Genomic DNA, 26845 nt, shown 5'->3' on the forward strand with positions numbered 1-26845 from the left:
TGGCCTCTCCCATTGCGGAGCACAGGCTCTGGACGCGCAGGCTCTGCGGCCTTGGCTCACGGGCCTAACCGCTCTGCGGCATGTGGGATCTTCCCGGACCGGGGCATGAACCCGTGTCCCCTGCATCGGCAGGCAGACTCTTAACCACTGCGCCACCAGGCAAGCCCACTCCCTCTGTTTTCACAGTATACACGTACATTTTCAATATACAACCCCTTCCCCATTGTCCTGATGTAATTTAATTTTAATTTTGATTAAATCAATATTCAATGTCTACATTTTTATGACTACAAATGCTATTAGACCTGAGACATGTGTTACTGTTAGTTTCCTCAACACCTTTGTTTTTCCTGGAGTGAATAACTGTGTTTTTGTTGTTGTTGCTTACTTAGTTTTCTTTGTACTTATCAATGTAATTAACGCCAGATTTACTGCCATTTAATCCACATTTTTCAAGATGTTTATTCCTATCTATTTAGTCTTCAGGAAGAAAATTCTCTTGGAATCTCTTTTTTGCTCTTAAATGAATCAGTTGCCCTGTACTCCTAGGACACAGTTTTCATCTTAGAATATCTCCCTCCATTTCTCTCCTGTGTTAGAGTTCCTGTTTCTTGTATTCCGTGTTTTCCTCATCTTGGTTTTGTGCCATGATGTTGTTGGAATAAATCATTCAGCAGCTCTCTAAGTAAAGATACAGGGGAGGTAAATTTATTGAAAATGTCTTATCTCTTACACCTGATTGATAGTTTGGCTGAGTATAGAATTCTAGGCTGAAAATAATTTCCCTTCAAAATTGTGAAGACATTGGTCTGTTCCCTTTTAGCTTACATTGTGGTTCAGGAGTCTAAAGATATTCTGATCCTTGATCCTTTGTGAGATAGTTCTGTCTCTGTCTCTCTCCCTCTCTCCCTCATCTCTTATCTCTTTCTCTCTCTCTGGAAATACAGCTGGACCTTGAACAACATGGCTTTAAAATGCATGGGTTCACTTATACGTAGATTTTTTTCAGTAGTAAATACTACAGTACTACAGGATCAGTGGGTGGTTGGCTCTGTGGATGCAGAACAGCGGATATATTCAGTAGAAGAACCGCATATATGAAGGGCCAACAATAGTATACATGGATTTTTGACTTCACAGTGGGTGGATACCCCCACTCCTTCCTTGTTCAAGGGTCAACTGTAAATGGAATCTTTTAGTCTTGTGTGTTCTGACATTTCATGATAATGTATTTTGGTGTGGGTCTATTTTTATCATTCTGTCTAGTCCTTTGAATCTAAGAAGTCATGCTCATCAATTTTGGGCAATTCTTTTGAATTCTATTTTACCATTTTCCCCCATCCTTTTTCTCTATTGCCTGTTTTTCCCTGGAAATCCTGTTGTTTAGGTGTAGGGCCTTCTGGATTGGCTCTATAATTTTCTTACCTTTTTTATTGTTTTTGCTTTACTTTGGGAAGATTTTCTCACGTTCATCATATGCATCCTATATTGAAGTTTTCATTTTTGCTATCATGTTCCTGATTTCTAAAGATTTTTTTTTTCTCATGGATATATATTCTTAATTTATCTCTCCAAGAAGATTGGGGGTAGTTTTATTCTTTGAAATTTTTTCATAATAAGTTTTTCTTTATAATTTTAAAATTTCTACTATAATATTTCTAACTTCCAATATTCTCTTAAGTCTTTGAGTACATGACATTCTTTCTTCTGCTGATGTCTTCTGAATTACTTTTCTTCTAGTTTCTTTTTATCCCTGCTTAATGTTAGCTGTTCTTCAGGTGAGGGTTAATCCTTGGTTTATTCTTCATGTTTGTGGGCAGAGTCTAAAATGTTTGTGGGTGGGACTTAACCAGCTGTGAGTTTCAGTGCATGGTGATCTTGCTGAGATTTTTGAGGGTAGTCCCCATGTTGATATTTTTAGTTCCTCTTGGGTTGGTCAGATTTTCTAGAGAAGACTTCTCAATTTCCCTTATGGACGGTAAAGGCCTGTGTGCCAGCACTCTTCAAGCTAAGAAGGGGAAAGGCTTCAAGCATTCAGAAAGCACACATTCACTTGATCACCCTTGTTTTGGAGCAGTACCCTTACCTTCTACTGTACCTAGTGTTCCATAGTCCAGAGACACTCTTTTAACTTCTTCTAGAGAATAAAATTCTAGTTGTCTGTCAGAGTAACAAAAAGTGTGGAACTGGGACGGTATTTAGGGATATAGTTGTTCTCAAGCAGTTTTCATCGAATCCTCCTTATTTCAGCTATCACCTCCTCCTCCCTACCCCCATCACCATCTTTTCCAGAGGTACTTGGTGCTGTTAATTCCTGAGCCTTTTGAAGAGTCTGCAGAGTAAATTCTATTGGTTCTTGGCTTTTCCTACTGCCAGCTTAAGACTTGCCTTTCCCAGATCTGTTAAGTCACTTACCATTTATGCATCTCCTTTTCAGCTTCTAAAATTAATTTTGTCGCTGCTGACTCCTCTCTTGTTCTTCTTGTTTTCTGTGCTTATAAAATGATGCCTTTATTGTAGCTTTAGTGATGTTTCCAGAGAGGGTGAAAGAGATGTGTGTTCAAGGCCTCTCTCTTTGCCCAGATGTCCTGACATTATTTCTTACTACCAAGCTTTTAAAGAATATTGGGGATAAAGAGTTAGAAGATATATCTGGAATGTAGATAGGCAGTTTTGCTAATTAAAGGCAAGTTCATCATCATCATCACCACCACTAACTTTTATGTGTGGAGTGCATTAATTTTCTCATTGAATTCTCATAATCTTTATGAGGAGTACTATAATTACATTCATTTTATAGGTGAAGGAAATTAAGGCTTAGAAGGTGTGTGGAACATGCATAGCATCACACACTATGTGGGCAGGACAGCTGACTCCAAATTCTAACTGCTCTTAACACTTGGCCTGGGCATCAATGCCTTCTTTATAATCAACATCAGCTAAGCTAGAACTAAGATTGATATTCATGTAAGAAAGTTTAGAAGCCTAGCCAGGGCATATGACTAAATAGAAAGCCAATCTATCTTTACACTTCTTGTTCTAGGGAGTTACCACCCACCAAGAAGCTGTTAAGTCCTTTAAGTCTATCCTATCTCCGAGTTGTAGATCTAGTGTCAACTTAGAACCTCAGGGCCAGTGGGCTGGGGTTGAAGTTGCAGTAGTGGTCAGGCCCTACAGCCTTGATGGCCGCTCCATCAGGAGATTCCCACCAGCCTGGCTGCTTGTATTTCACCATTTTAGGGATTCATGCTGCCATTATGTCAGTGGACTGTTAGGTGCTGGTAGTCAGTTGTGATGTTGACTGACTTAGCAGGGAGGTGCTGCTGACTTACAGCTGAATGAGTGAAATGTGATGAATCACCCTTTTACTTTCCTTTTGGTTAAAGCTGAAGGAATTGAAGAATCTGCAGCAGCAATACTTACAGATTAACCAAGAAATCACTGAGTTACGTCCACTGAAGGCTCAACTTCAGGAGTATCAAGATAAGACAAAAACATTTCAGATTATGCAAGAAGAGCTCAGGCAGGAAAACCTCTCCTGGCAGCATGAGCTGCATCAGCTCAGGTATGGTAATCCCTGCTATTTAACCCTTTTCTTTTAGTTTTTTTTAAATGAAATAATTATAGATTTATGGGAAATTGCAAAAATAGTACAAAGAGCTTTCATGTACCCTTCATCCAGTTTCCCATCACTATAGTACAATTTCAAAACTGGGAAATTGATATTGGTACAATTCAGAGATCTTATGCAGATTTCATACCAATTTGACATTCACTCAAGTATGTATATAGTTCTATGCAACTTTATAATATGTGTGGACTCATGTAACCACCACTACAACAAAGTATACAGCTGCCCTATCATCACAGATGTGTCCTTTGTGCTACTAGTTTATAGTCACACTTTTCCCCTCCCTCCCATCCCCATATCCCTAACTTTTGGCAACCACTAATCTGTTCTCCATTTCTATAATTTTGTCTCATTCTGAGAATTTTTTAAAGTATGCAACCTTTTGAAATTAGCTTTACTCATGCATAATGCCCTTGACATCCGTTAACATCACTGTGTGTATCAATACTTCATTCTTTTTATTGATGAGTAGTATTTCATGGTATGAATGTACTGCTTTAACCATTCACTCATTGAAGGACATGTGTTGTTTCTAATTTTTAGCTCTTATAAATAAAGTTGCTATAAACATTTGTGTATTGGCTTTTATGTGGACAATAAGTTTTAATTTCTCTGAGATAATTGCCCAGGAGTGCAAATGCTAGGTCATATGATAAGTGGCGTTTAGTTTTTTAAGAAACTGCAAAACTGTATTCCAGAATGACTGTATCATTTTATACTCCTACCAGCAATATATGAGTGGTCCAGTTTCAATATCAAATGCTACATCCTTATCAGCATTTGATATTGTAACTAAATTTTAGTTTTTTACAGGTACGTAATGCTGTTCCACTGTGGTTTTAATTTGCATAATGGCTACTAGTGTTGAACATTTTTTTACATGCTTATCTATAGGTCCTTTTTGATGAAATATTTGATCATGTGTTTTGTCTATTTTCTAAGTGGGTTGTTAATTTTTACTGTTGAGTTTTGAGAGTTCTTTATGTATTCCAGATACGGGTTTTTGTTTTTTTCGTTTGCTTTTTTTCTCTCTCTAGTTGTGGCGTGCAGGCTCCAGGGCATGTGAGCTCTGTAGTTTGCGGCACACGGGCTCTCTAGTTGAGGTGCGCGAGCTCAGTGGTTGTGGGGGGCAGGCTTAGTTGCCCCACGGCATGTGGGATCTTAGTTCCCTGACCAGGGATCAAACCCGCACCTCCTGCTTTGGGAGGTGGATTCGTTACTGCTGGACCACCAGAGAAGTCCCCAGACACAGGTTTTTTTGTCAGATACATGGCTTGCAAATATTTTCTTCCAGTCTGCAGTTTATTTTTTTCATCCTTCCATTGAGAAGGTCTTTTTAATTTTGATGAAATCAATTTATTGATTACTTTTCTCTTTATTCAAATTCAGTAATTTTTATTGTCTGTCTTCAAGTTCACTGATAATTTTTCTTTTTCCTTCATCACTTCCAATCTGCTATTGAGTCCATTGAGTTAGCTTTTTATTTTGGCTATTGTAGTTTTCCATTCTAAAATTTCCATTCAGGTCTTTGTATCTTGCTGAGGCTTTCTCTGTTTTCATTTATTTCCAGTGTGTTAGTAGTTGCTTGTTGAAGCATTTCTATGATGGCCACTTTAAAATACTTCTATAATTCCATATATATAGTTCCAACATCTCTGTCATCTCGGGTGTTGTAATCTATTGATTTTCTTTTCTCAATCAAGTTGTGATTTCCCTGGTTTTTAGTATGATGAGTGATTTTCAGTTGTAACCTGGACGTTTTGGAGTCCTATAAGTTTTAAGACTCAATCTTACTTAAATCTTTGGTAGGCTTCCACTGACACCATGCCAGCAGGGGAAGGGGAACACTGCCACTTTACTGCTAGAGGAGGGTGAAGTCCAGTGGGCTCCTTACTCAGCCTTCATTGATAACCCCTAGTGGGAGGCAGTGCCCTGATACTGCCAGAGGAAGTCCAGGCTCCCCACTTAGTACTCCACTGAGACTGCAGTTAGCAGGGAGCAGTGCCTCATTACTGTTAGGTGAGAGTAGAAGTCTAAGCTCCACACATGGGTTCCATTGATACCACTCAGGGGTGTGGAGGGCAGCACTTCATTGTCACTGGACAGTGGTGAAAGTCCAGGCTCCCCACTTAATCTCCACTGACACTGCAGGAGGGTGATTGAGGAGGGGCACCTGTTACCACTGGTTAGTGCCCACAGTTCAAACTTCCCTCTGGCCTCTTCTGTTACTACCTCTGCAGGAACAGGGGGGAACATTTTTAGTCTGTTATGGGTGGAGGTGGATGTCCAGTCTCCACATGTTGTCTCCAATGACACCGTAGCGAGGGTGAGAGTGAGGGTGGTTAGAGAGAGGCACCTCTTTACCAGAGTGATGGACAGTCCAGTGTACACACTTGGCCTCTTCTTCTTCTTCTTCTTCTTTTTTTTAATATTTATTTATTTGGCTGCACTGGCTCTTAGTTGCAGCATGAGGGATCTTTATTGCCGCATGTGGAATCTTTAGTTGCAGCATGCAGGATACTTAGTTGCAGCATGCGGGATCTTTTAGTTGTAGCATGCGAGCTCTTAGTTGCAGCATGTGGGATCTAGTTCCCTGACCAGGGATCGAACCCAGGCCCCCTGCATTGGGAGCGCAGAATCTTAACCACTGGCCCACCAGGGAAGTCCCCACTTGGTCTCTTCTGACACCACCTAGCATGGAGGGTGAGGTGCACCTAGTTACCTCCAGGCAAGAATGACACTAATCTGTTCACTAGGAGTTTGTTAATGGCGGTAGGGAGATACTGTAGTCTTTCCATGGCGTTCTGCTGCAGTTGGGTGGTTATTGTCATTAATGTTTCTGTCTTGCTAGTCCTCCCCTTCCTGGGCCTTTGGCAAAAGACAGCAAACTTTTCTTGGCACTCATTCGTGTTCTAAGTTGTTGGATCCTCCCTCACCCAGTTTGGGATATGTAGAATTCAAAAAGGAAAACCAGTGAAGTCACCACCATGTCATTCCTTACGTCCTAGAGTCCTGAGCTTCTCTACCTTCTTCTCCATCTTTTCCAGTCGTCTTATGTTTGGTTTTATATATAATTTCCAAGGTTTTTTTAATCTATACTTAGTGGGTGGAATAAGGAAAACTGCATCTACTCCATCTTGTTTGGATCTAGAAATCCAAGCCCTTTTCCTTTAAAGATGACTAACAGTGCTATATGTTCTACTAGAGGGAAAAAAATTATGATAGGAACTCAAATTTTGGATGGTTTTTTAATTCATTGTTTCAGATTTGATCTGAAAAGTAAAGGTAAAGAATAAGTGCTTAACAGTGTATAAAAACAGGTCCTGTTGTTGCAGCCTCATTGTTGGGACTTTATTACCGTTTAGTGTAAGATGGTGGTACATGCCACCTTAGTAAAATCAAACCCAAAGCTTTCAGAGTTTGATACTAAAAGGGGAATCTCCATGTTGGAAAGTGCTGCTGATCAAGCAGCACCTGCTTTGTCTCACCTGCTGCTACAGGACAAACATAGGCAAGTGAATACAGAGATTATGAGGTGGAATCTAGAGTCCCATCCAGGTTACATTATCTACCATGATGACAGATATCAATATAGTAAAATTATTATTGTAACATCCCTAAGAGAGCTCTTAATGTGTAGATAGAAGAGATTTGTTCCTTCACAGATCCTAGATGCCATGCACTTTACTAACGTGATATTTCAAAATAAACCTTAAGCAAGGTTTATAGAGCAAAATGCTTTTTAGAATTTGGTCATTTAAATTTTATGGAGTGAAATTACGTCCAAAAGATTTTCATATTCAACATCTTTACAGACTTTTTTTATAAGTGAAAATATATTAAACTTATTCCATGGAGTTGGCAACTTCCCCAGATAATACAAGAGCACATTTTTTTAATCAAAGGATGATTGCAGAGAAGGTAAAAATACTGAATTTTTGCTCTCTGGGAATACAAATTGCTTCTGTTTCTTCTTTCTGGAATTGAACCCTAGAAGAAAGATGCTCCATTTTAACCTCATCCTTTTTTCCGCCAGGGAATAGCTGCCCTAGCTTATTCTGTTAGAATCTCAATTCACCATCAAGAGATCATCTTCCCTCAGATGCACATTAATGTTGACCACTGAATTTAGGGCCCCCCAAAGGTGATTGGGAGCACATGGGAACATCACCTTGACATCTCCCATATTATCTCCAGATCACCTGGAACTAAAAAAAATATTGTGTCCAGTTGCTAGTGTAAACGGAAGAAGGGCTGCAAGGCTCTAAAGGGTTATTTTCTGCAGCCACTTGTTCCTCTTTAAACTTCCTCACAGGGCATTCTGAAAGGATACTTTCCTTATAAAGTTGACCCTTAAGGGAAGAGAAAAAGAGGGAGAAAGAAAATGATTTCTGGCCTATTGATTTTTTTCCTCCCTCATTTTCTCCCTTTCCACCTTTCTCTTAGCCTTTCTCTCTTTACCTTCCACATTTGAGAAGTTTTGAAGAAAAGAAAAATTGTATATCAAGTGGATGTGAGTAAATTATGAGAAGGAAAGGAAGACATTTAACGTCACTTTTAGAAGAAGAAAATGAGGACACAGATTTGATTCACTGACTCTAGGACCAGTTTCTTTAGCCAAATATCTTTAAGATTCCCTGTTTTTTGCTCTTGAAATACTTGGGAGAAATGAGGTTTTCAAACATGAAAAAGCTGGAACATCTCATTCAGACTTCTATGGCACTGGGTTTGGCTTATGAGAAGAGCCTGGATTTATACAGTAACATTTCTCTTCCACTTGTAGCTACTGATTTGCTTATTCTGCTCTGGTTCCTGTGCTCTCTTACTTAAGGGGTAAGTGAGGTATAGCCCGTTTATGGCTGTGTTCTCTTAAGTAATCAGGTTTGTTCCTTAGTGCCTCTTCTCCATTGAGGGTCTCTCCACACCATAACTACTTGTCCATCTTTCTAAACAAAATGGCGGCTTAAAGCTTTATGGAAGAATTGTGATCTTTCTTGTACATTCTCAGTCTTACACTCCTCCTTTCTTATTCTCTCTCATTTTTCACAGACAAATATCGGAGAAAGTGTTTTAGAAAATTTCTGTGCCTTTTCCATATAGTGGCCTTGTAATAAAAATTTATTTTAGTTTCTAAGTTTTAGCTCTGCCTTTTTAAAAAAATCTGACTGTAATCCAAGTCACCTCTTGACATAGCAGGATTATTTCATAATTGGTGTATGTCCTTTAGAAAAGAAAGGACCATTTTACCTTACTTCTAGAGAGAAACAAAAAAGTCAGATGCAATTCAAATAAAATCTTATATTTTTAGGAAAAATTAGAGACATGGGTACTATTCAAAGTAAACAGATGCTGCAGAAATTTGATTACAATCCTAATGGTTTTTTTCAATCATAGTGTAGAAAGAAGTAGAACTAAAGAATATGGCAGAGAGGCAGTTTTTGATAGAACTATGAAAATTAGCTGGGGTCAAATAGAAGCTTCCCTCTTGGTCAAATTCAGGGGATAAATAAATATCAGCAGTTTATATTTGTTGAGTGATTGTGATATGCCAGGCTCTGTGTTTGGTACATGACATAAAGTATCTCATTTAATCCTCACAATAATCCTAAGGAATAGATCATTTATTTCCATTTTACCAGTGAGACTCAGAGAGATTGTTACTTTTACCCAGAGTCTCATGCCTAGTGTATGATAGAGCCAGCATTTGAACCCAGATCCTTCAGACTCTACAGTTGCATTCTCATAACCCTGATAGTATACTGCATCATGGCATCGCCTTTCTGAAGAATTACAGTGGTTTCCCATTGCTTAGAGTAAGTTTTATTTAGCATGGTGTTCAATGCCCCACAGGGTCTGACTTCTTTCCTCTCCACCCTCATTTCCTGCCCTATCCACTCTATACACTACTACAACAATTCCAAAACTCACTATATATATTCATTCTTGTGCCTTTTGTTCTGTTTGCTCCCTGAACCTGGAATGCCTTTCCCTTTATGGAAACCTGCCTGACTCATTGTTCAGGATTCAGACCAAATGCCTGCTTTTCTTCCCCAATCCTGCCAGTTGCAATTCTTTTTTAAGTTCTACTCCATCATCTTGCTGCATAGTTCTGTTTATAACATAAATTTCTCTCTGGTTATGTATTTTCTTTACTACGTCTCTACAGCCCATAATACTGTTTTAAATATGCAATTATTCATCTTTGTCTCACAAGTATATTTTTGCCTGTGACTATTTCATGTGTTTTCTAGGATGGAGAAGAGTTCCTGGGAAATTCATGAGAGGAGGATGAAGGAGCAGTACCTTATGGCTATTGCAGATAAAGATCAGCAGCTCAGCCATCTGCAGAATCTTATGAGGGAACTGAGATCTTCTTCCTCCCCGACTGAGACCCACAAAATGCAGTATCAAAGACAGGTGAGTGATTTCAGCGCTGATTGCTACTCAGAGGTAACCACTACCCAGGAAACATCAGCTTCCTGCAAGCTAAGTGCCCATCTGCCACTATTAGGCAAACCATCTGATGACTTCCTATGAGGTGGGCAGGGTTTCTGGAAGGAAGGATTTAAGCATGAACAATGTTAAGAGAGAATTTCATCAGTGTTTGTATCCTGGCAGGCATCCCCAGAGACACCAGCTTCCCTAGATGGATCACAAAACCTAGTTTATGAGACAGAACGTCTTAGGACTCAGCTCAATGACAGCTTAAAGGAAATTCACCAAAAGGAGTTAAGAATTCAGCAACTGAACAGCAAGGTAGGTGTTTCCTGCTAGGCTGGAGTTCAATTTCTTGTTTCCATGACTAGAATCAAGAAGGTAAGTAGAATCTGGTTAAGCCTGGCTCTAGCTGTATTAGGGGACAGAAGCTTTACCTTTCTCAGAGCCTGGGTTGCTTACCCCAAAGCACTGCACACAGGGCCATTTCCTTTTCCTCACCCTTGGAGAGTCCTTGGGAGCGATTTGGAGAAACCCATTCAGTAAGAATAAAAAAGCCAACTCCTTAAGGGAGCCTTCCTCCCCAACATCATCTCCCCATCTGTATCACTTGTTAGTAATATTGAGTTAACTCCCCACAAATCCTCCAGCAAGTTTCTCTGTATTTCCCAATAGTGTGTAACAGGGAAGTCTCAGGAAAGAGGATTTTCATGTGTGATTAGATAACAGGGACAGAGGTGAGAGATCTGCTCTTCATTTCACTCCATTTGTAAGCTCCCTCATTGTGTATTTAATGTTCTGGAATTAAAGAAGCCAGCTTGCTTTTTCCCAAACCCCAGCCTTGCCACTCTAGACACTCTAGGGAAGCATGCTGAAGTAGAGGACCTCTTTCTATAGGGAAGAGCTGCTTTGCCATATGGTTCCTAGAGCAAAAGCCAAGGTAAGATAAAAAAAGATTATTCTTGGTGCCTTCACATCTCTGTCTTCTCCCCTCATCCATTCTCTGGCTTCGCTTCTTCCTTCATCTGCTTCCCTTCCACCACCCTCTTATGAATTATTATACTCCTGTTGCTCTCTGACTAGTCAAAGTATTCTCTAGTGGCACCTCCTCTAGTTCTGCCTTCTTCAGAGGAAGCCAGCTAGGTAGTGTATGTTAGCACTGGAAGGGATTTAAGTAATCATTGAGACTCTGGAATCCAAAAATTAGCTTTGAGGAGGGCTATAAATATCCAAAAAATATATGCAGAATGGTGTGTGTGTGTGTGTGTGTAAATTTCTCATCACAAGAACTCAGGCATTCACCAAGGGATCTGTGATCCAAAAATGGTAAAGATCAGTAGGCTGTATCACAGGTGAGGAAACTAAGGCCCAGAGGTATTAAGTAATTTGCCTGATGTGTTAGGAGGAGGTCAGACTGAGGTAAATATGATAATGTACATGGAAAAGCACAGTGCCTGGTTTTTGTAGAAGGTACTTACTAAATGTTGTTAAATTCAACTAATTGACACTGAAGTATCAGAGACTGATAACACTATTAATTTTGGCAGAGAAATTTGCATTTTTTTAAGTAGGTTTGTTGATCAAAATGAATTGGTAAAATTGCAGACCCTTTTTGGGGAGGTTGTCTGGGAGTTTTTAGGGGGGCAGTGGGGAGACTCCAGAGCAGATCCTACCCAGTTCCTCTTCTAGCCTAGTCAGTTATTTCCAGAAAGTTCTGCCCTTCATAGCTCTGTAACACCTCCTCTTTCTAGAAACTATTCAATAGACTCCATCTCAACCTTTGTTATATTTGCCCTCCTGAACATTAGACTGTGAATCACTCTGGGCATTTGTCTTTTCCGGACAGTACTTTAAACTGCAATTCAGGGCTATTAGTAGATGATGAGGTCATTTTCGTGGACAGCAACTGAAACATTTTTCATGTAAATGTTTTACTGAAGTAAAACACTGAAAAGCACACAAATCACAAGTGCATCATGGTATATTTTCTGAAAGTGAAGACACCTGTATAAGCAGCACCCAGATCAAAAATCAGAACATACCAGAACCCCAGGAGTCCCTTGTGTCTTCTATTCACTACCACCACCTTAGAACTATGTATAAATGGATCATATCTTCTCTTTTGTTTGCTTCATTTGTTTTGTGAGATTCATCCATGTTGTTATGTGTACTGTGATTTTTCTGTTCTCATGCTGTGTAGTATTTATTACATTGTAGGCATATAACAATTTCTCTATTCTGCTGTTAAAGAACTTTTGGGGTTTTCAGTTTTGAGCTATTACAAATAGTGCATATAGTTTTTTTTTTTATAAAACAAGTAAAAGAGATTGAAACTATGTATTATGTAATATGTAATAAAGAATATAATTTGTTTTGAGAAACTTTAGTTTCAGTTACTTATATTTAAATACTGTGTTCTGGGTCATTATCAAAGTTATGTTTTCTTTAACAGCTTTATTGAGATATACTTCACATACCACTTAAAGTATGAGAAACACTGCATTAGATCACTTTCATTCTGGGTGAGAAAGAGTTCTTCCTTTAGAAATCAGCTGTAAGGAGGCATCTCCATCCCTAGGATTGGTTGTTCACTTATTCATCATTCATCAAAAACAAATAACTGTTATCTGCCTTCTGTGAGCCTGGCCATACATTAGGTATTGAGGATACACAGTGACCCCTCATGGAGCTAATTGGTGATATTAAAGCCTCACTCTAAATGGGTCCCAGCTAGCTAGGAGGACTGCTTCTTAGGTCCTAGCATGGGATGGTAGTAGATGGGCTGTCAGCATAGAATGTCTCCTCTCCAAGCCACTGCCCTAATTCTTCCCATGGATGCTCAGATTTTATATGTATCTCTGCTAGCATTGTTGGATATTTGTATGTAATGCAAACTTAAAACATGAAACTTAAAACTTAAAAACATGAGGGGAATGATTATTGGTATCCTGTAGTCTATATTCCCTACTATTCTGTTTTTACAAGTATAGATATGGTGAAATACAGTAGCTTATGAGTTAGAGCAGAGGTCAGCAAACTTTTTCTTAAAGACTCAGTAAATATTTTGGGTTTGTAGGCCATACCATTTCTGTTACAACTACTCAGCTCTGCAGTTGTAGCACGGAAGCAACCACAGATGACACGTAAACAAATGGGGTGGTTATGTTCCAATAAAACCTTATTTACAAAGAAAAGGCAGGGACTTCCCTGGTGGTGCAGTGGTTAAGAATCCGCCTGCCATTGCAGGGGACACGGGTTCGATCCCTGGTCTGGGAAGATCCCGCATGCCGCAGCGCAACTAAGCCCATGCACCACAACTACTGAGCCTGTGCTCTAGAGCCTGCGAGCCACAACTACTGAGCCCAAATGCCATGACTACTGAAGCCTGCATGCCCTAGAGCCCTCATGCCGCAACTACTAAGCCCACGCTCCACAACTATGGAAGCCTGTGCACCTAGAGCCCGTGCTCCTCAACAAGAGAAGCCACCACAATGAGAAGCCCTTGCAGTGCAACTAAGAGTAGCTCCTACTCGTCATAACTAGTGAAAGCCCATGCGCAGCAATGAAGACCCAACACAGCCAAAAAAAAAAAAAAAAAAAAAAGCAGTAGGCCCTGGCTCATAGTTTGCCAACCCCTAAACTACAGAGATCTACGTCTGTCCTAGACAGAACAGTGCAGACATTACAAAAGGTGGTTTGTATGAGGGTGGCTTAAAAGCAGTTAGACTTCTTAAGTTATGGGAATTTTTGCTTCCAGTGAGTTTTACTGGTCTACCCTTTCTCCTCTAGATCTTCCAAGAAAAATGTGTTGGATTTTTTCAACGCTGAGTGATTGGGGTGGGGGGTTGTTTTTTCATTTATTTGTTTGGTTTTTCTTGGTATGGTTTGGGCTGCTTACTGTGGCCAGGAAAGTTGACTTTCTTCTATATTAGGAGAGGACCATATTACTCCCTGTCTCAGAACCCAGTAGTTGTCATTGTACCCAGCTACCTTTGTTTTCCAATTAGTATTGCTTCTTAAACATTTATATTCTTTCCTTTACTAACTGTTCCCACCCCTGAAAAACCCTACAACCTACTTAAGTTCCCTTGCTGAATTCTCAGATGGGACACCATCAGAAAGCAGATAGCGCTCCAGACTTGGAATCAAGAACCATACTTGAGTCCTGGCCTGCCACCTTTTAGCCACATAACATTGGACAAGTCACCACTCATCTCTTTTTTGTCATTTGTAAGTGAAGATAGTGGTTCTTCCTCTAACTCTCTCAAATAAGATAATACTTTTGAAAGTGCTTTGTAAACTGAAAATTGCTCTTTAGAGGTAAGGTTATTTGTTGTGTTTTTCATTCTGGCTATGCAAATATTTTTGTTATACCACATTGATTTCTTGTTCTAATTTTCCATATGCATTAAATGTCCTTCCCAGTCAGAGTATCTCTAAAAAACTGTTTGTCCTTTCTCCTGTAAATGTTGATTCAACTTTTTTACACAAACATTAACCCAGAATACTTACAAAAGAGAATACTTGAGAAAAGACTGAATGTGCAGCCAGGTACACCAATTTCCTTTCACATAATGTACATTATCCAACAAAAAGGTACTTCAGAGAGACATCTCTGTGGTTGTTAATGTATCTGGATGTTAATCATAACTAAAGCTTAAAATTTGACAGCCTGCAAGTGAGGAATTAGAATTATAGTTCCAGGAAAACCGAATTCAAGTCATTGGGTGGAAGCTACAATAGGTAAATTTTTTATTCAGTATGAAAAAGAAAAATATCTGTTTTTGACATAAAAAATGGCTTGGGCTGCTGGACACATTCAAGGGAAGACAGAATTACTACCTGTTACTCATGCAGTAGAGGAGAGCCCTGACTTGAGTGACTGAAATGCTTCCCCGTGTGAGAGTTGATGCTCCCAATATAGTTTCTTACATACATAGGCATAGTAGGATTTATTCTGTTTCTCCCTCTTACCACCTGTTATCATTTTTACTTTCTCGGTAGCTTGTAACTGTCTACAGCATTGAAGAATCTGCCCAGGAATATTATTGTATGAATTTTTAGGTGATAGCTCTGTCTCCAGCCATATTGAGCTCTGAGGATTATAGTCATTTATTAGTAATCTCAACTTGGACCCAAGCTATTGCCTTTCTCCTTTTACAGGCCTTGGTTAGCCTATCCTGTTAGACTGCTTTTGGGTTTCTGCCTCCTAGTTATTCAGTTAATGTACTAGGCACCATAAGTAAAGTTTTTACCACTCTTCCAGAATTGTTTTCCTTTCTCAGTTGAAAAATTCTGAGTTTTCTCATGTTGGAGGAACACAGTGCTATTTTTGCTATTATTGAAAGAAAGGTCTTGCATAAAAAAATTTGATCCTTAAGACTTAGGACAGTTTGCCTACACACTGCTCGTAGTGAAACTAGTGAAACAGTCCTATGGGCTGGTGCTCATCCTCTCTCCTATTTCAGTTCTCTCAACTGCTGGAAGAGAAAAATACTCTTTCCATTCAGCTCTGTGACACCAGTCAGAGTCTCCGTGAGAACCAGCAGCACTACAGCGACCTTTTCAATCATTGTGCGGTTCTGGAGAAGCAGGTTCAAGAGCTGCAAGCGGTGAGTGAGAAGGTGAGAGGCTGGGAAGAGTGTTGGGAAATTGAGTGCAGATGATAAAGCGTAAAGCACAGCATCGAAGAGGTTGATGTCTTCAGGCTGAGGATTCATTAGGTGTGATGGAGACAGTGAGAGGAGAGGAGAGGAGGAATAAGGTCCAGGAAAAACTAAAGAGTGAACGGTAGGGGCTTCCCTGGTGGCGCAGTGGTTAAGAATGCGCCTGCCAATGCAGAGGACACGGGTTTGAGCCCTGGTCCGGGAAGATCCCACATACTGCGGAACACCTAAGCCCGTGCACCACAGCTACTGAGCCTGTGCTCTGGAGCCCGCAAGCCCCAACCACTGAAGCCTGCGCGCCTAGACCCCGTGCTCCGCAACAAGGGCAGCCACCACAATGAGAAGCCCGTGCACTGCAACGAAGAGTAGCCCCTGCTCGCCACAACTGGAGAAAGCCCGCGTGCAGCAACAAAGACCCAACGCAGCCAAAAATAAATAAATAAATAAATTAGTTTTTAAAAAGAGTGAATGGATTAGAAGGAAAAAGATGAGAGAGGTGGTGAGAGAGAAATCAAAAAGTGAGTGGGAAAAAAAAAAAAAAGTGAGTGGGAAACAGTGATGACTGAGGCTTTTGGAAGGCTTTTTGATTTAAGTAATAAGACAGCTGTAGGAAGATTTGGACCTGAGAAACAAAATAGGCAGAGCTGTTGACAGCAGTGGAGAGGAGAGGTTGTTGAAGTTGGAGGAGACTGAGAGTTAGGGTGGAGGTGAATAGGACATGGAAGGAAGAGGAGGGGTTGGGGAGGAGTTGTTGAATAAGGGAAGGAGCAGAGTAGCTTCTGGAATGTACATGAACCTCCACTAGAAGAAAGCAGATTTCAGTGGTAAGCCTTTAAACTTTTTTTTTTTTTTTTTTGGGGGGTGTACGTGGGTCTCTCACTGCTGTGGCCTCTTCCGTTGCGGAGCACAGGCTCCGGACACGCAGGCTCAGTGGCCATGGCTCACGGGCCCAGCCGCTCCACGGCATGTGGGATCTTCCCAGACCGGGGCACGAACCCGTGTCCCCTGCATCGGCAGGCGGACTCTCAACCACTGTGCCACCAGGGAAGCCCCTTAAGAGGAGAGATTCAAGAATGAGAATCTGAAGGAAAATCTAATAAAGAGTTTTATGTAGGAGATTAATCTATTAGAACAAAAGATTCTCACTTCTAAATCTGTACCTAAAGAGAGTGATAACGGAGGTATTCCTCTCCACATTTCTCTTTCTCTCCAATGCCTAAGTGAGTTCTCAGTTTGCCTAAGCACAGTTTCTTAACTGCTTTCATCACTGAATTACTAAACTTATTCTTCTTCTAGGGACCACTGAATATAGATGTTGCTCCAGGAGCTCCCCAGGAAAAGAATGGAGCTCACAGGAAGGGTGATCCTGAAGAACTGAGGGAGCCACAGCTAAGGTTGGGGAGGAGTTCTCAACCCCGGAGCGTGTGCTATGTCTGCAGAAATTGGGTGGTCATCGAGTTAGAACAGGAGTCCATTGTATGGATTTACTATGCCTTCTTATCTTACTGGCCTCACAGAATTAATGTGAGGATTAAAAGTGACAATTCTAATAACAAATTGTGTGTGAATAGTTTATACAGCAACGCCCCTGCCCCACACACACCTTACTAATGTTATGGTGTTCAAATGAAAGCTATTCAGTCAGTCCCTAAAATCTCTTAAAGCATTTCCTACAGCTTTAAGAGATTTTCCTACATCTCTTGACAGGTATGCTTTTAAAATATTCTTTGTGTTTGTACAGTTTTCTATAAATTTTCATGCTTTATAACCTTTTGAAGACTCCGGATCCCTTGTGTCAGCAACTATGTCCTGCATCTAGTGATGCTGTTGTTCTCCTTTTGTCCTGAAGCTTTTCTGAAGCCCAGCAGCAGCTGTGCAACACTAAACAGGAGATGAATGAATTGAGGAAGCTGCTGGAAGAAGAACGTGACCAAAAAGTGGCTGCTGAGGCTGCCCTCTCCATGGCCGAGGAGCAGATCAGGCGGTAAAGGGCCGAGGGACACAGCCTCTGTTCACTTCTGACCCTTTCTGATCATACTCATGTGCATTTCAGTGGCCAGACTTGGGAATAATTAGGATCTAATTCTAATTCTCACTACAGATGGGTGCTGTAGTGAGGGTAGGATCAAGACAAGCCACGTTAATCCAAGCTCAGCCCCTCCGCAATTCCCTCTTTGGCCCTGATGCAGAATGGAAATTGAGGCAGCTAATCAAGCGCTGCCTCCCAGGCCTGGCGCTGCCGTTGTCGTGTTAGCACCTCATACGCACTCTGCAGTGCTTGTGGAACTCAGCAGACTTGCCATTTAAAAGCAGCTCACCAATACTTATAAACATCTCCTCCTTCCTCACCCTAGCCTGCAGAAGGTGACAGACTGACCTACACGGTACCAGACCATTCTGTCCGCATCAAGGCTGCCCCTGAAAAGCTTATCTTATGGAGGAACAGACACAGAAGGGGTCCTGTTCAGCCAGCCTGGCTCTCATGAGGAGAACAGGCAGGATGGAGCTAGGCTGGGCATGTTCAGTTTCTCTTTCCAGGCTCACAAATCAGATTAAAGTGTTCCTTCTCTCCTGGAGAAAAGTGTGGGCCCTGCCAAGAAAGTCCAGGAGTTTTAGGCTAATGGACATACCTTCACATGGAGGAAACATCAGGAGTAGAGTTCCATCCTCCCCACCACGATTAAAACGTGCATCCCTCTAGGCAAATGCTTGATCAAGTGTGCACTATGTTTACTCACAGCCCCTTGATACATTTCTCATTTTTGTGAGAAACCATTGAGTGGATAAAGGCAGCTTCTTCACTAAATGGAGAAGTTCCAGTATTAAATAAATAAGCAAATCAGCAAAAAATGAAGCAGAAAGCAGTAGAGGCTGCCAGTTCAGTTTAATTGTAAGAACCCCACAAAAATCTTTCTTGGATGCTTTTGCCTATTAGCTTTTAATAAATGGAAAAAAAATTAATGAGCTTCTCTGAGTCAGGTATGGCGTAGCAGAGGTTTAGAGACACACCTGGGTTTTAAATTCTAGCTCTACATCTCACTAGCTGTGCCACCGTGGAAAAGTACTTTTACCTCCTTAAGCCTTACTTTGAAGATAATAGCACCAACCTCAAACCTGAGGATTAGATGTATGTAAAGCATGTGATCCAGCATCTGATCCACAGTAGGCAGTCAATTCCTGGTAATTATTACCATCTCTACTGCTGCTGAAAGAAATCTGTCTGCCCTTACACTCCTTGCATGGGGGTGGGGCCGTGGGAGCAGCCCTTGCTGCAAGTCCCTTACCCTGCATCACATGACAAGAAGGCCATCAGCCTCTCATGCCGTGGACCAATGCCTCTTTTTTTTCTCAACACAGGTTGGAGCATGGCGAATGGGACTCTGCCCGGTCTCCTATCATTGGCTCCTGTGGCTCCCAGGAGCAGGCACTGTTAATAGATCTTACAAGCAACAGTTGTCGAAGGGTAAGAAGGGAGAAGGATAAAGAGAGGGTACTGTACTCTCAAACAGGGCTGGCTGTGTTGAGGGCAAGGGGTCAAGGAGGAGGAATGTGGGCCTGAGACTGGAAGGATATGGAAGGTTGGAAGAAACTAGTGGAAGCTGCCAAGTCGTTGGCCCCGAGGGGCTTTCTCTCAGGTTACCTCTTTTCTACAGTGGTTGGAGAAGGGAAAGGGACAGATCTCTATAGGGCAAAACTCTCTGACTTTCAAATTTTCCTTTCAGACCCGGAGTGGTGCTGGATGGAAGCGGGTCCTGCGTTCGCTCTGTCATTCCCGGACACGGGTGCCACTGCTGGCAGCCATCTACTTTCTGATGGTTCATGTCCTACTTGTTCTATGTTTCACAGGCCATCTATAAACCTAGTTCTCACCTTTTGGATCACTCCCCTCAGAACTTGGAATTCCCTCACCTCTAGCATCAAAACCATCAATTCCAATGGAACAATCTTCCCACTTACAGGTCCTCTCTCCAACTCTCCACAGAAAGTGCCTGCAAAAAGAGGTGGATATGAGCACAGGTTAGAGCTGCAGGGACCAGTGAGTCTGCTTTCTTCTACTGTCCAGGACCTGACTCTTCTGCAAAATCTGAGGAGGCCCCACAGTTGGTTATTGAGCCCAATATTTGTTCAGATTTTGCAGGGCCCTGATCTTTTATGGTCCTATGAAAGATGCTGAGGAATGTCTTTCAGCCAGGAGGACGGTTCCAATAAACCTAATAATCAGAAGTCCAATATCATTTTGATTGATACTTTCTTTGTCTCATGTACCTTATATTTTGTCCTGCTTCAGAGGGAAGGTGAACCTGCCATAAACAATGGCAGGGGGAATGTTCTGGGGAACATTATCTCATAGGATATCTAATTAGGTCTCTGGCAAAATAGAGCCAGAATAGAAGAACTCCCCAGGGGTTTTAGCTGTTGGATCACAGGGGAGGACGGCATCGCTTTCCCTGGCTGTTCAGGCATAAGTGGAGTGAGAGTCATGGTCCTGGACTATAAGGTGAGGATCCCACTACTTATCCCTTCATCACATGTGTACTAAGGTATTAAGTGGCCTGTGCCTTTCCTTTCACTGAAAGGCAAGAGGAACTGGCTATGGACAGTGGGATTCAATTTTTGTCATTTGTGTGTTATCTGAATAAGCCTCGAATGTGGACCCTAAGACAGTACCCTAGGAACCAGTCCTAGGTGAGGCACTGACTCCCAGCCAGGGAGGTCTGACTGCTGTGACAACCACTCCTAGCTGCTTGAAGTACGAAGCTGCTTTGCTGTTGGTGACAGTTATTCCAGTTTCTCATTGCGTCGTCATCTGCCTTCTGCGGTAACAGAGAGCTGAGGAAAATGGAGGGAGATTATAGAGAAGACAAAATATTTAAATCCAAGCCTGAGAATGACAGCCGGGTTTGAATTCCGTTTGTGCCTATTCCCCAGCTCTCCTTTCTCCAACCCTTACCCGTTGGTTATTTTCTCATTTTGCACATGTTCCCTGCCTGCTCTCACCACCCAGAGAGGAGAGAAAACTGGTGGACGGACTGATCCGCTCTAATCCTTTGTTCTGTGGTGGCCAAATCATGGTCACAGCAACCCAGGAACTTTCCTGAACAACTGTAAAATAATAAAATTATTTTCAGAATGAAATACTGTGGTGGCGTGTAAATGCATGTATACACAGGTGCTTACATATATGTGTGTGCATGCTGAGGAGAGGAAGGTACATAGAGGAAGTAGGGATGGAGTAGCCAGGAATTACCATAGGAGTAGAAAGCTCTGCATATCCAGGCTTCATTCTCACTGGCCAGCGTCCGGCTGCTTGCGTCCTTCTAGCCTTAGCTGCTAGACCCCAGGGTGGTGAAGCAGAGTGAGGAAATTCCATCCTAATACTGAACCAAACAAGCTGGGCCTTAGGGCATGAGATTCATGCAGGTTTTTGCCTGGGCCTGGGAGAACTGTCTGGTGCATATTGAAAACATTTTGTCCCTAGGGATCCCTCTGGGTAGGAGTGCGGGAAGGGAAGTCTCATAGGGGAAAAGCAGGATGGGCATTATGATGTGTTTACATCAAGTCACTGCTTGAGAAACGCTAGCTCACTTTCTCAAGGTACAATAAGTAAATTGAACCACGTCTATCTGGCTTTAAGGCCCATGCTTGCTATTGTCTCACTGCCTCTCATCAAGAGTGAACTTGGGGGACTTCCCTGGCAGTCCAGCTGTTAAGACTTGTGTTCCCAATGCAGGGGGCACGGGTTCGATCCCTGGTCAGGGAACTAAGATCCCACATGCCACACGTTGCGGCCAAAAAAAACCACAAAAGAGTGAACTTGGGACATTTGCTAAGGAGAGGTGCACTTGATTGTTTGTTTGTTTGTTTTTGCGGTACGCGGGCCTCTCACTGTTCTGGACCCTCCCGTTGCGGAGCACAGGCTCCAGACGCGCAGGCTCAGCGGCCATGGCTCACGGACCCAGCCGCTCCGCGGCATGTGGGATCTTCCCGGACCGGGGCACGAACTTGTGTCCCCTGCATTGGCAGGTGGACTCTCAACCACTACGCCACCAGGGAAGCCCTTGATTGTTTTTTAATTTAATTTTATTGAAGTGTAGTTGATTTACAATGTTGTGTTAATTTCTGCTGTACAGCTAAGTGATTCAGTTATACATATTTTTCATATTCTTTTCCATTGTGGTTTATCACGGGATATTGAATATAGTTCTCTGCTATACAGTAGGAACTTTTTGTTTATCCATTCTTTATATAATAGTTTGTATCTTCTAATCCCAAACTCCCATCCCTCTCCCCCCCCACCCCCTTGGCAGCCACAAGTCTGGCCTTTATGTCTGTGAGTCTGTCTCTGTTTCGTAGATAAGTTCATTTGTGTCATATTTTAGATTCCACATATAAGTGATATCATATGGTATTTGGCTTTCTCTTTCTCACTTACTTCACTTAGTATGATAATCTCTATGTCCATCCATGTTGCTGCATATGGCATTACTTCATTCTTTTTTATGGCTGAGTAGTATTCGATTGTATGTATGTATCACGTCTTGTTATCCAAGATGGGCTTTCTTGTCATCTATGATTAAATTCTATGATTTCTCTAAACATCTGTATCTGGATGGTGTGTCACAATATCTGGTCTGATCATTTCTATTTTTGACCCAAAATTAGGACTCAAAATGTTCTAAAAGATTTTTTTTCCTTCTACAAATTTACTCTTCCTTAAAATAATTTTGGTGCTGCCATAATAAATAGGTTATGAAGTAGGAGAAATAATCAGTTGATCTCCATGCTAGGCGTAGAATCCTTAGATTTGGAAGTGACTAAAGTCTTACGTTCCTAATGCAGAAATCCCCTCCTCTGTATCTTGGACAAATTTCATCCATTATCTGTTTGAATCCATTGGGGAGCCCACAACTGAGCAAATGAGGTCAGGACTCCATGTCAATCAAGATTAGGAGAGGCTTGGTCAGATACAGTAACAAACACCCCCAAATTCTCAGTAGCTAAAACAGTAATTAGTTTTTAGGATTATTTTTTAGTCAAAGACTCCAAGTCCCTCACACAATGGATGGAGCTCTACTTGTATTGTCATTCTTAGTTGGGGACCCTCTCACTCAGGGACCTAGGCTGCCAGAGGAGCCACTCTGGAGAGTTGCAGGTTGCCTTGTGTCTACTGCGAAAAAAATGCACAACCTAAAAGTTGAGAATTATGTTTTATTTGGCAGACAAAACTGAGGACTTAAACCCAGGATGCAGCCTCTCAGATGCTCTGAGGGACTGCTCTGAAGATGTAAGGGAGGAGCCAGGATATATAGGAGTTTTTGCAAAGACCAGATAGTCGGAACTTCAAAAGATTACTGTTAATGAAAGAAAAACAGATCTCAAGTTAATTTTCTGTGTATGGGAGGAGGTAAGAGTCTGGGCTCATTGATATGCACCTTAGCTATCTAGGGCCAGTGTCCTGTTCTTTCCCATCCTGAGTCCCCTCAGGCATCACCCGTGGCTTGATAGCTGCAGCATCCTTTATTTACTGATAATGATAGGCAACATTTTTTTCATTCACACTTGGTAAGCAGTGGACACAGGAGCATAGCAAAGCTTGAGCTGGTCTTGAAGTCTCACTTCGAGTCTCACTTGATGTTTCACTTCTTACATTTCACTGGTCAAAACAAAGTCACCTGAGCAAGTCTGACTTCAAGAGGGAAGGGAGGGGCAGCAAATCTTACAGAACAGTAATAACAGAATACCACAAAGACCTTTCATCATCTGGTACCACTTAGCTTTTTCAGACTTCTTCCTACTACCTGGGACCAAATCTTTCTGAATTAGCTCACACTCCTCACTGCCCCCTTAACAATCTCTGAACTTTCCTCCCTCCATGTCTTGCCTTTCCCCTATGAGTTATGCCCTTCCATCATTTGATTGATCAATGTTTATTTGAACATCTACTGTATGCAAACCCCAGTTTTTAGTACTGTGCGTAATGTGGAAGTGACTTTCTTTTTAAATCTTATCTTTCAAAACCACATAAAAATCATTTTTTCCATTAAACCTTTCTTGATTCCTTCAGCCCATACCAAATTCTCTAAATTTCTTCAATATAAACAGATACAATTGCCCACCTATTTGGGACACAAATAGTGTTGTACAGCATTCTTCTATGTGCTTTCTAGTTGAACGTTTTGCTCCCCTGACCAGATTATAGACTCTGAGAGTAAGAGCAGCACTTTTTTATGACCTCTGGAACCCTCAAAGCCTTGCAAAAGAGTAAGCACAGAGCATTTAATCCTTATTTATTTCAATGCCTCAGCAGAAGGAACTGACTCAAACTTCAGGAAGTAGCTGTGAAGACAGGGTAGCAGGAAATGACAGAAAACCTGAATACGGAACTGAAGCAGCAGCTCAGAGTTTCTTGCTCTGAAGTGGCAGGAGCTAGAGAGGAGCCGAGTGTCTACCTGAGGAGCCGAGAGCCTAGAGCAAACGCTTGCGCGGTTAAAGGTGGGTACTCCGGGCAGTGGGAAAGTTGGGGAGCATAGGACAAGAGTTGAAGTGAGAGGACTCTGCCTGACTTTTCGTCCTTGCTGAGCTGTGAAGTCCCTGCTAGTAAGCTGCTAACCTTTCATGGCCAGAAGGCCATGTGAGGTCTTGTGGGTGTGAGGTCTTGTGGATAACAAGCATCTGGGGATGGAAGCAGAAGGGAGATGCTGGAGCCCAGGGAACGCGATCCAGCAGCCACCCAGGACCCCTGGTTTCTGCCCACAATCTACAATCCTCTCTAAGGCCCGATGGTCCTAGGCACTGAGCTGGGAGGAGGACCACTGGAGATGAGACAGTCTCTGCCCCTGGAGAGCTTATGGTCTAGCAGAGAGACAAAACCCGCAGGAGACATTGCAACAGATCAGGAAGTAGTGGTAGCTAATGTACACCAGTGCTGAGAACCAAGTGCCAGATGAAGGTGTGGCGGTTCGATTAGGGCTAGTTTCTCTGATTGTAGGGTCACAGGATCCCAGAATGTCAGAAATGGAGGGGACTTGATGAATTAGCGAGGTTAACCTCTCCATTTATTTTCCCTTGGGAGAAACAGTATCAGAGAAGTTCAGTGATTTACCAAATTATTTAAGTTAATATTTGTAAATTGCCTAACCTGGTACCTGGCAAATAAGTACATACCCTCTCTACTTTGACTCCCTAACCCATATTCCCACAGAGCTGGATGATCTGACTCTCTGTCCGTGTACTTTACTCAGGCAGCCTTAAGAAGAGGCCCTCGATTGTGCCTGATATCCTGGCCACCAGGCCTCACCGACTTATTCTCTGGTCTCCCACCTCTAAATAGTACCTCTTGGCTTCCGTATTTCTGGCCAGTAGCTCAAGCATACTAAATTGTCTCTGTGTCAGAAACCCTTCCCTCTGTTTCAAAAATACATGAGGATGGCAGGCTTATGGGAGAGTCAACCTGAGACCTGGGAGGAACAGCAAGAAAGAGGACAGGACTATCGGTCCTCACTGCTTCCTTATTGCTCATGAATATTTCAGAAACTTCTCTTTTCCAGTTTTCTGTGTGAACTTTTGTTGCAGAGCAGCCCAGGAGCCAGGACCATAGGTCTTATCAATGTGCCCCCCACCATGCATTACTGTTGCCCCACAGGGGAAGGCAGAGCTGCTCTTGGCAGTGACTCATCGCACAGTGCAGCTGACTCGGTCCGTACTTCCCCAGTGTCCTCTTTGCATCTTGTTAACCAATCTACCCCCAGATTTCCCTTGGACTGGTTTCCAAGGGGTTTTTCAAAGAGCTGGAGAAGGATGGAGTTTTCAAGTGGAAAGGAGAATTGGAGAATCTGAGCACCTCTGGAGAGACTGGAGGGTCTTAGGAGTGGTTTTAAGATGGGCTTGTTTAAAAGACAGTAAACAGTGTGGGGAAGGAGTCTGAGCAGGGAAGGGTGGGCAGGGAGTTGCCAGCCAGCAAGTGGTACCAGGGTCAAGAAGTCTCAGCACCAGAACAGATGGGCATTGTCTGTTGTTTCCTCTCCACACCAAGATCCAGGATCCCACAGATGCAGAGCACCTGTGCAGCTCCTCACACAGGACTGGCAGGGCCAGCAGAAACACTGGGGATGCCCTAGTGGAATAACAATTTGGCACCCCCTCAAAGCAGTGTTCTCTAAATATTTCTCTAACATTTATTTAGTTAATAAAAGTCAAATAATTCTTAATGTTCAAAACAAGGGGCTTATTACATGCTCTTTTTTGAACCAGTTATCTACTTTCAAAGTATAATTAAACTGTTTTTAAAAATTGAACAATAAATGAATTATTCTCAGCAAATAATGCTTCCCCATGCATTGTTCAGTTGAGGAATTTCAGCTGAGTGCCCCTACTGACACACAGCTGTGCAGTGGCCAGTATTGAGTGGAGGTTGGAAAAATTCTCAACGGCGTTTAGCAGGTTGTAGAGGAGTGTAGATGTTCACATTATCAAGAGCTGGACAAATATATATCTCAAGAACTATGAAAGAAGTTATATGTAGATACCTGAGTGAAATGTTGGTGTAATTCCAGGGATGTTCTAGCAATCCTCATTGATTACCTCTTCAAGCCACTAGCTGGCTGGCCTCTTGACACAAGTGAAGGATCTCAGCCATTTGACACCCAGGTTATTTAGTATTACCTACATTCATGATGACTTCAGTCCAGACTAATGAGCCCAGGCCACATTAGTTTGTCTTAAATAAATCCACATCCCCCTTCCTCTAACTGAGAAAAAGTGCTTTCCCAAAACTTCCATCTGCTTTGCCTCAGATTCTATTTTCTTCTAAGAAAAAAATAGCATGAAACTTTGGCTGCTATATCATTGACTTCAGCGTTCTTGTTTTCCCTCTTCTTCATTTTTTCACCTAATCATTCCCATTTTCTGTCACCCTCAGATGTGGAAGTCTGTAGTAGGTCATGATGTATCTGTTTCCGTGGAGACCCAGGGTGATGATTGGGACACAGACCCTGACTTTGTGGTGAGTGTGGAAATAACTTTCCTTGGACAATGAAGGGCAGTGGGCAGGTGTGTGGGCCACTCTGTAACCCTTGAGGGGGCTTAGAAAAAGTCTGGGACTGGGATAGCCCTC

At 42.1% G+C, this 26845-nt stretch overlaps 2 protein-coding genes across 9 annotated transcripts in view; both read left to right on the forward strand.

Moving 5' to 3' along the window:
• GOLGB1 (golgin B1) overlaps positions 1-20868 on the forward strand; it is an 85816-nt gene extending 64948 nt beyond the window's left edge. For 5 of the 7 annotated variants that reach the window (XM_067738737.1, XM_067738739.1, XM_067738740.1 and 2 more), the window contains 8 exons: positions 3387-3565; positions 9883-10048; positions 10250-10387; positions 15535-15690; positions 17029-17126; positions 17582-17716; positions 19090-19195; positions 19455-20868. In XM_067738737.1, the coding sequence (XP_067594838.1) occupies positions 3387-3565; positions 9883-10048; positions 10250-10387; positions 15535-15690; positions 17029-17126; positions 17582-17716; positions 19090-19195; positions 19455-19589 (1113 nt within the window). In that variant the 3' untranslated portion in view covers positions 19590-20868. The remainder of the gene's footprint in view (positions 1-3386; positions 3566-9882; positions 10049-10249; positions 10388-15534; positions 15691-17028; positions 17127-17581; positions 17717-19089; positions 19196-19454) is intronic. The other 2 variants (XM_067738738.1, XM_067738742.1) reach the window with 1 other exon arrangement.
• A 145-nt stretch (positions 20869-21013) lies between these two features.
• Positions 21014-26845, forward strand: part of HCLS1 (hematopoietic cell-specific Lyn substrate 1) — a 48012-nt gene continuing 42180 nt past the window's right edge. For both annotated transcript variants that reach the window (XM_067738747.1, XM_067738748.1), the window contains exons 1-2: positions 21014-24225; positions 26651-26734. In XM_067738747.1, coding sequence (XP_067594848.1) covers positions 26651-26734 — 84 coding nt within the window. In that variant the 5' untranslated portion in view covers positions 21014-24225. The remainder of the gene's footprint in view (positions 24226-26650; positions 26735-26845) is intronic.

Source organism: Pseudorca crassidens, chromosome 5, assembly GCF_039906515.1.
Source record: "Pseudorca crassidens isolate mPseCra1 chromosome 5, mPseCra1.hap1, whole genome shotgun sequence".
In the NCBI taxonomy this organism is placed as follows: domain Eukaryota; kingdom Metazoa; phylum Chordata; class Mammalia; order Artiodactyla; family Delphinidae; genus Pseudorca; species Pseudorca crassidens.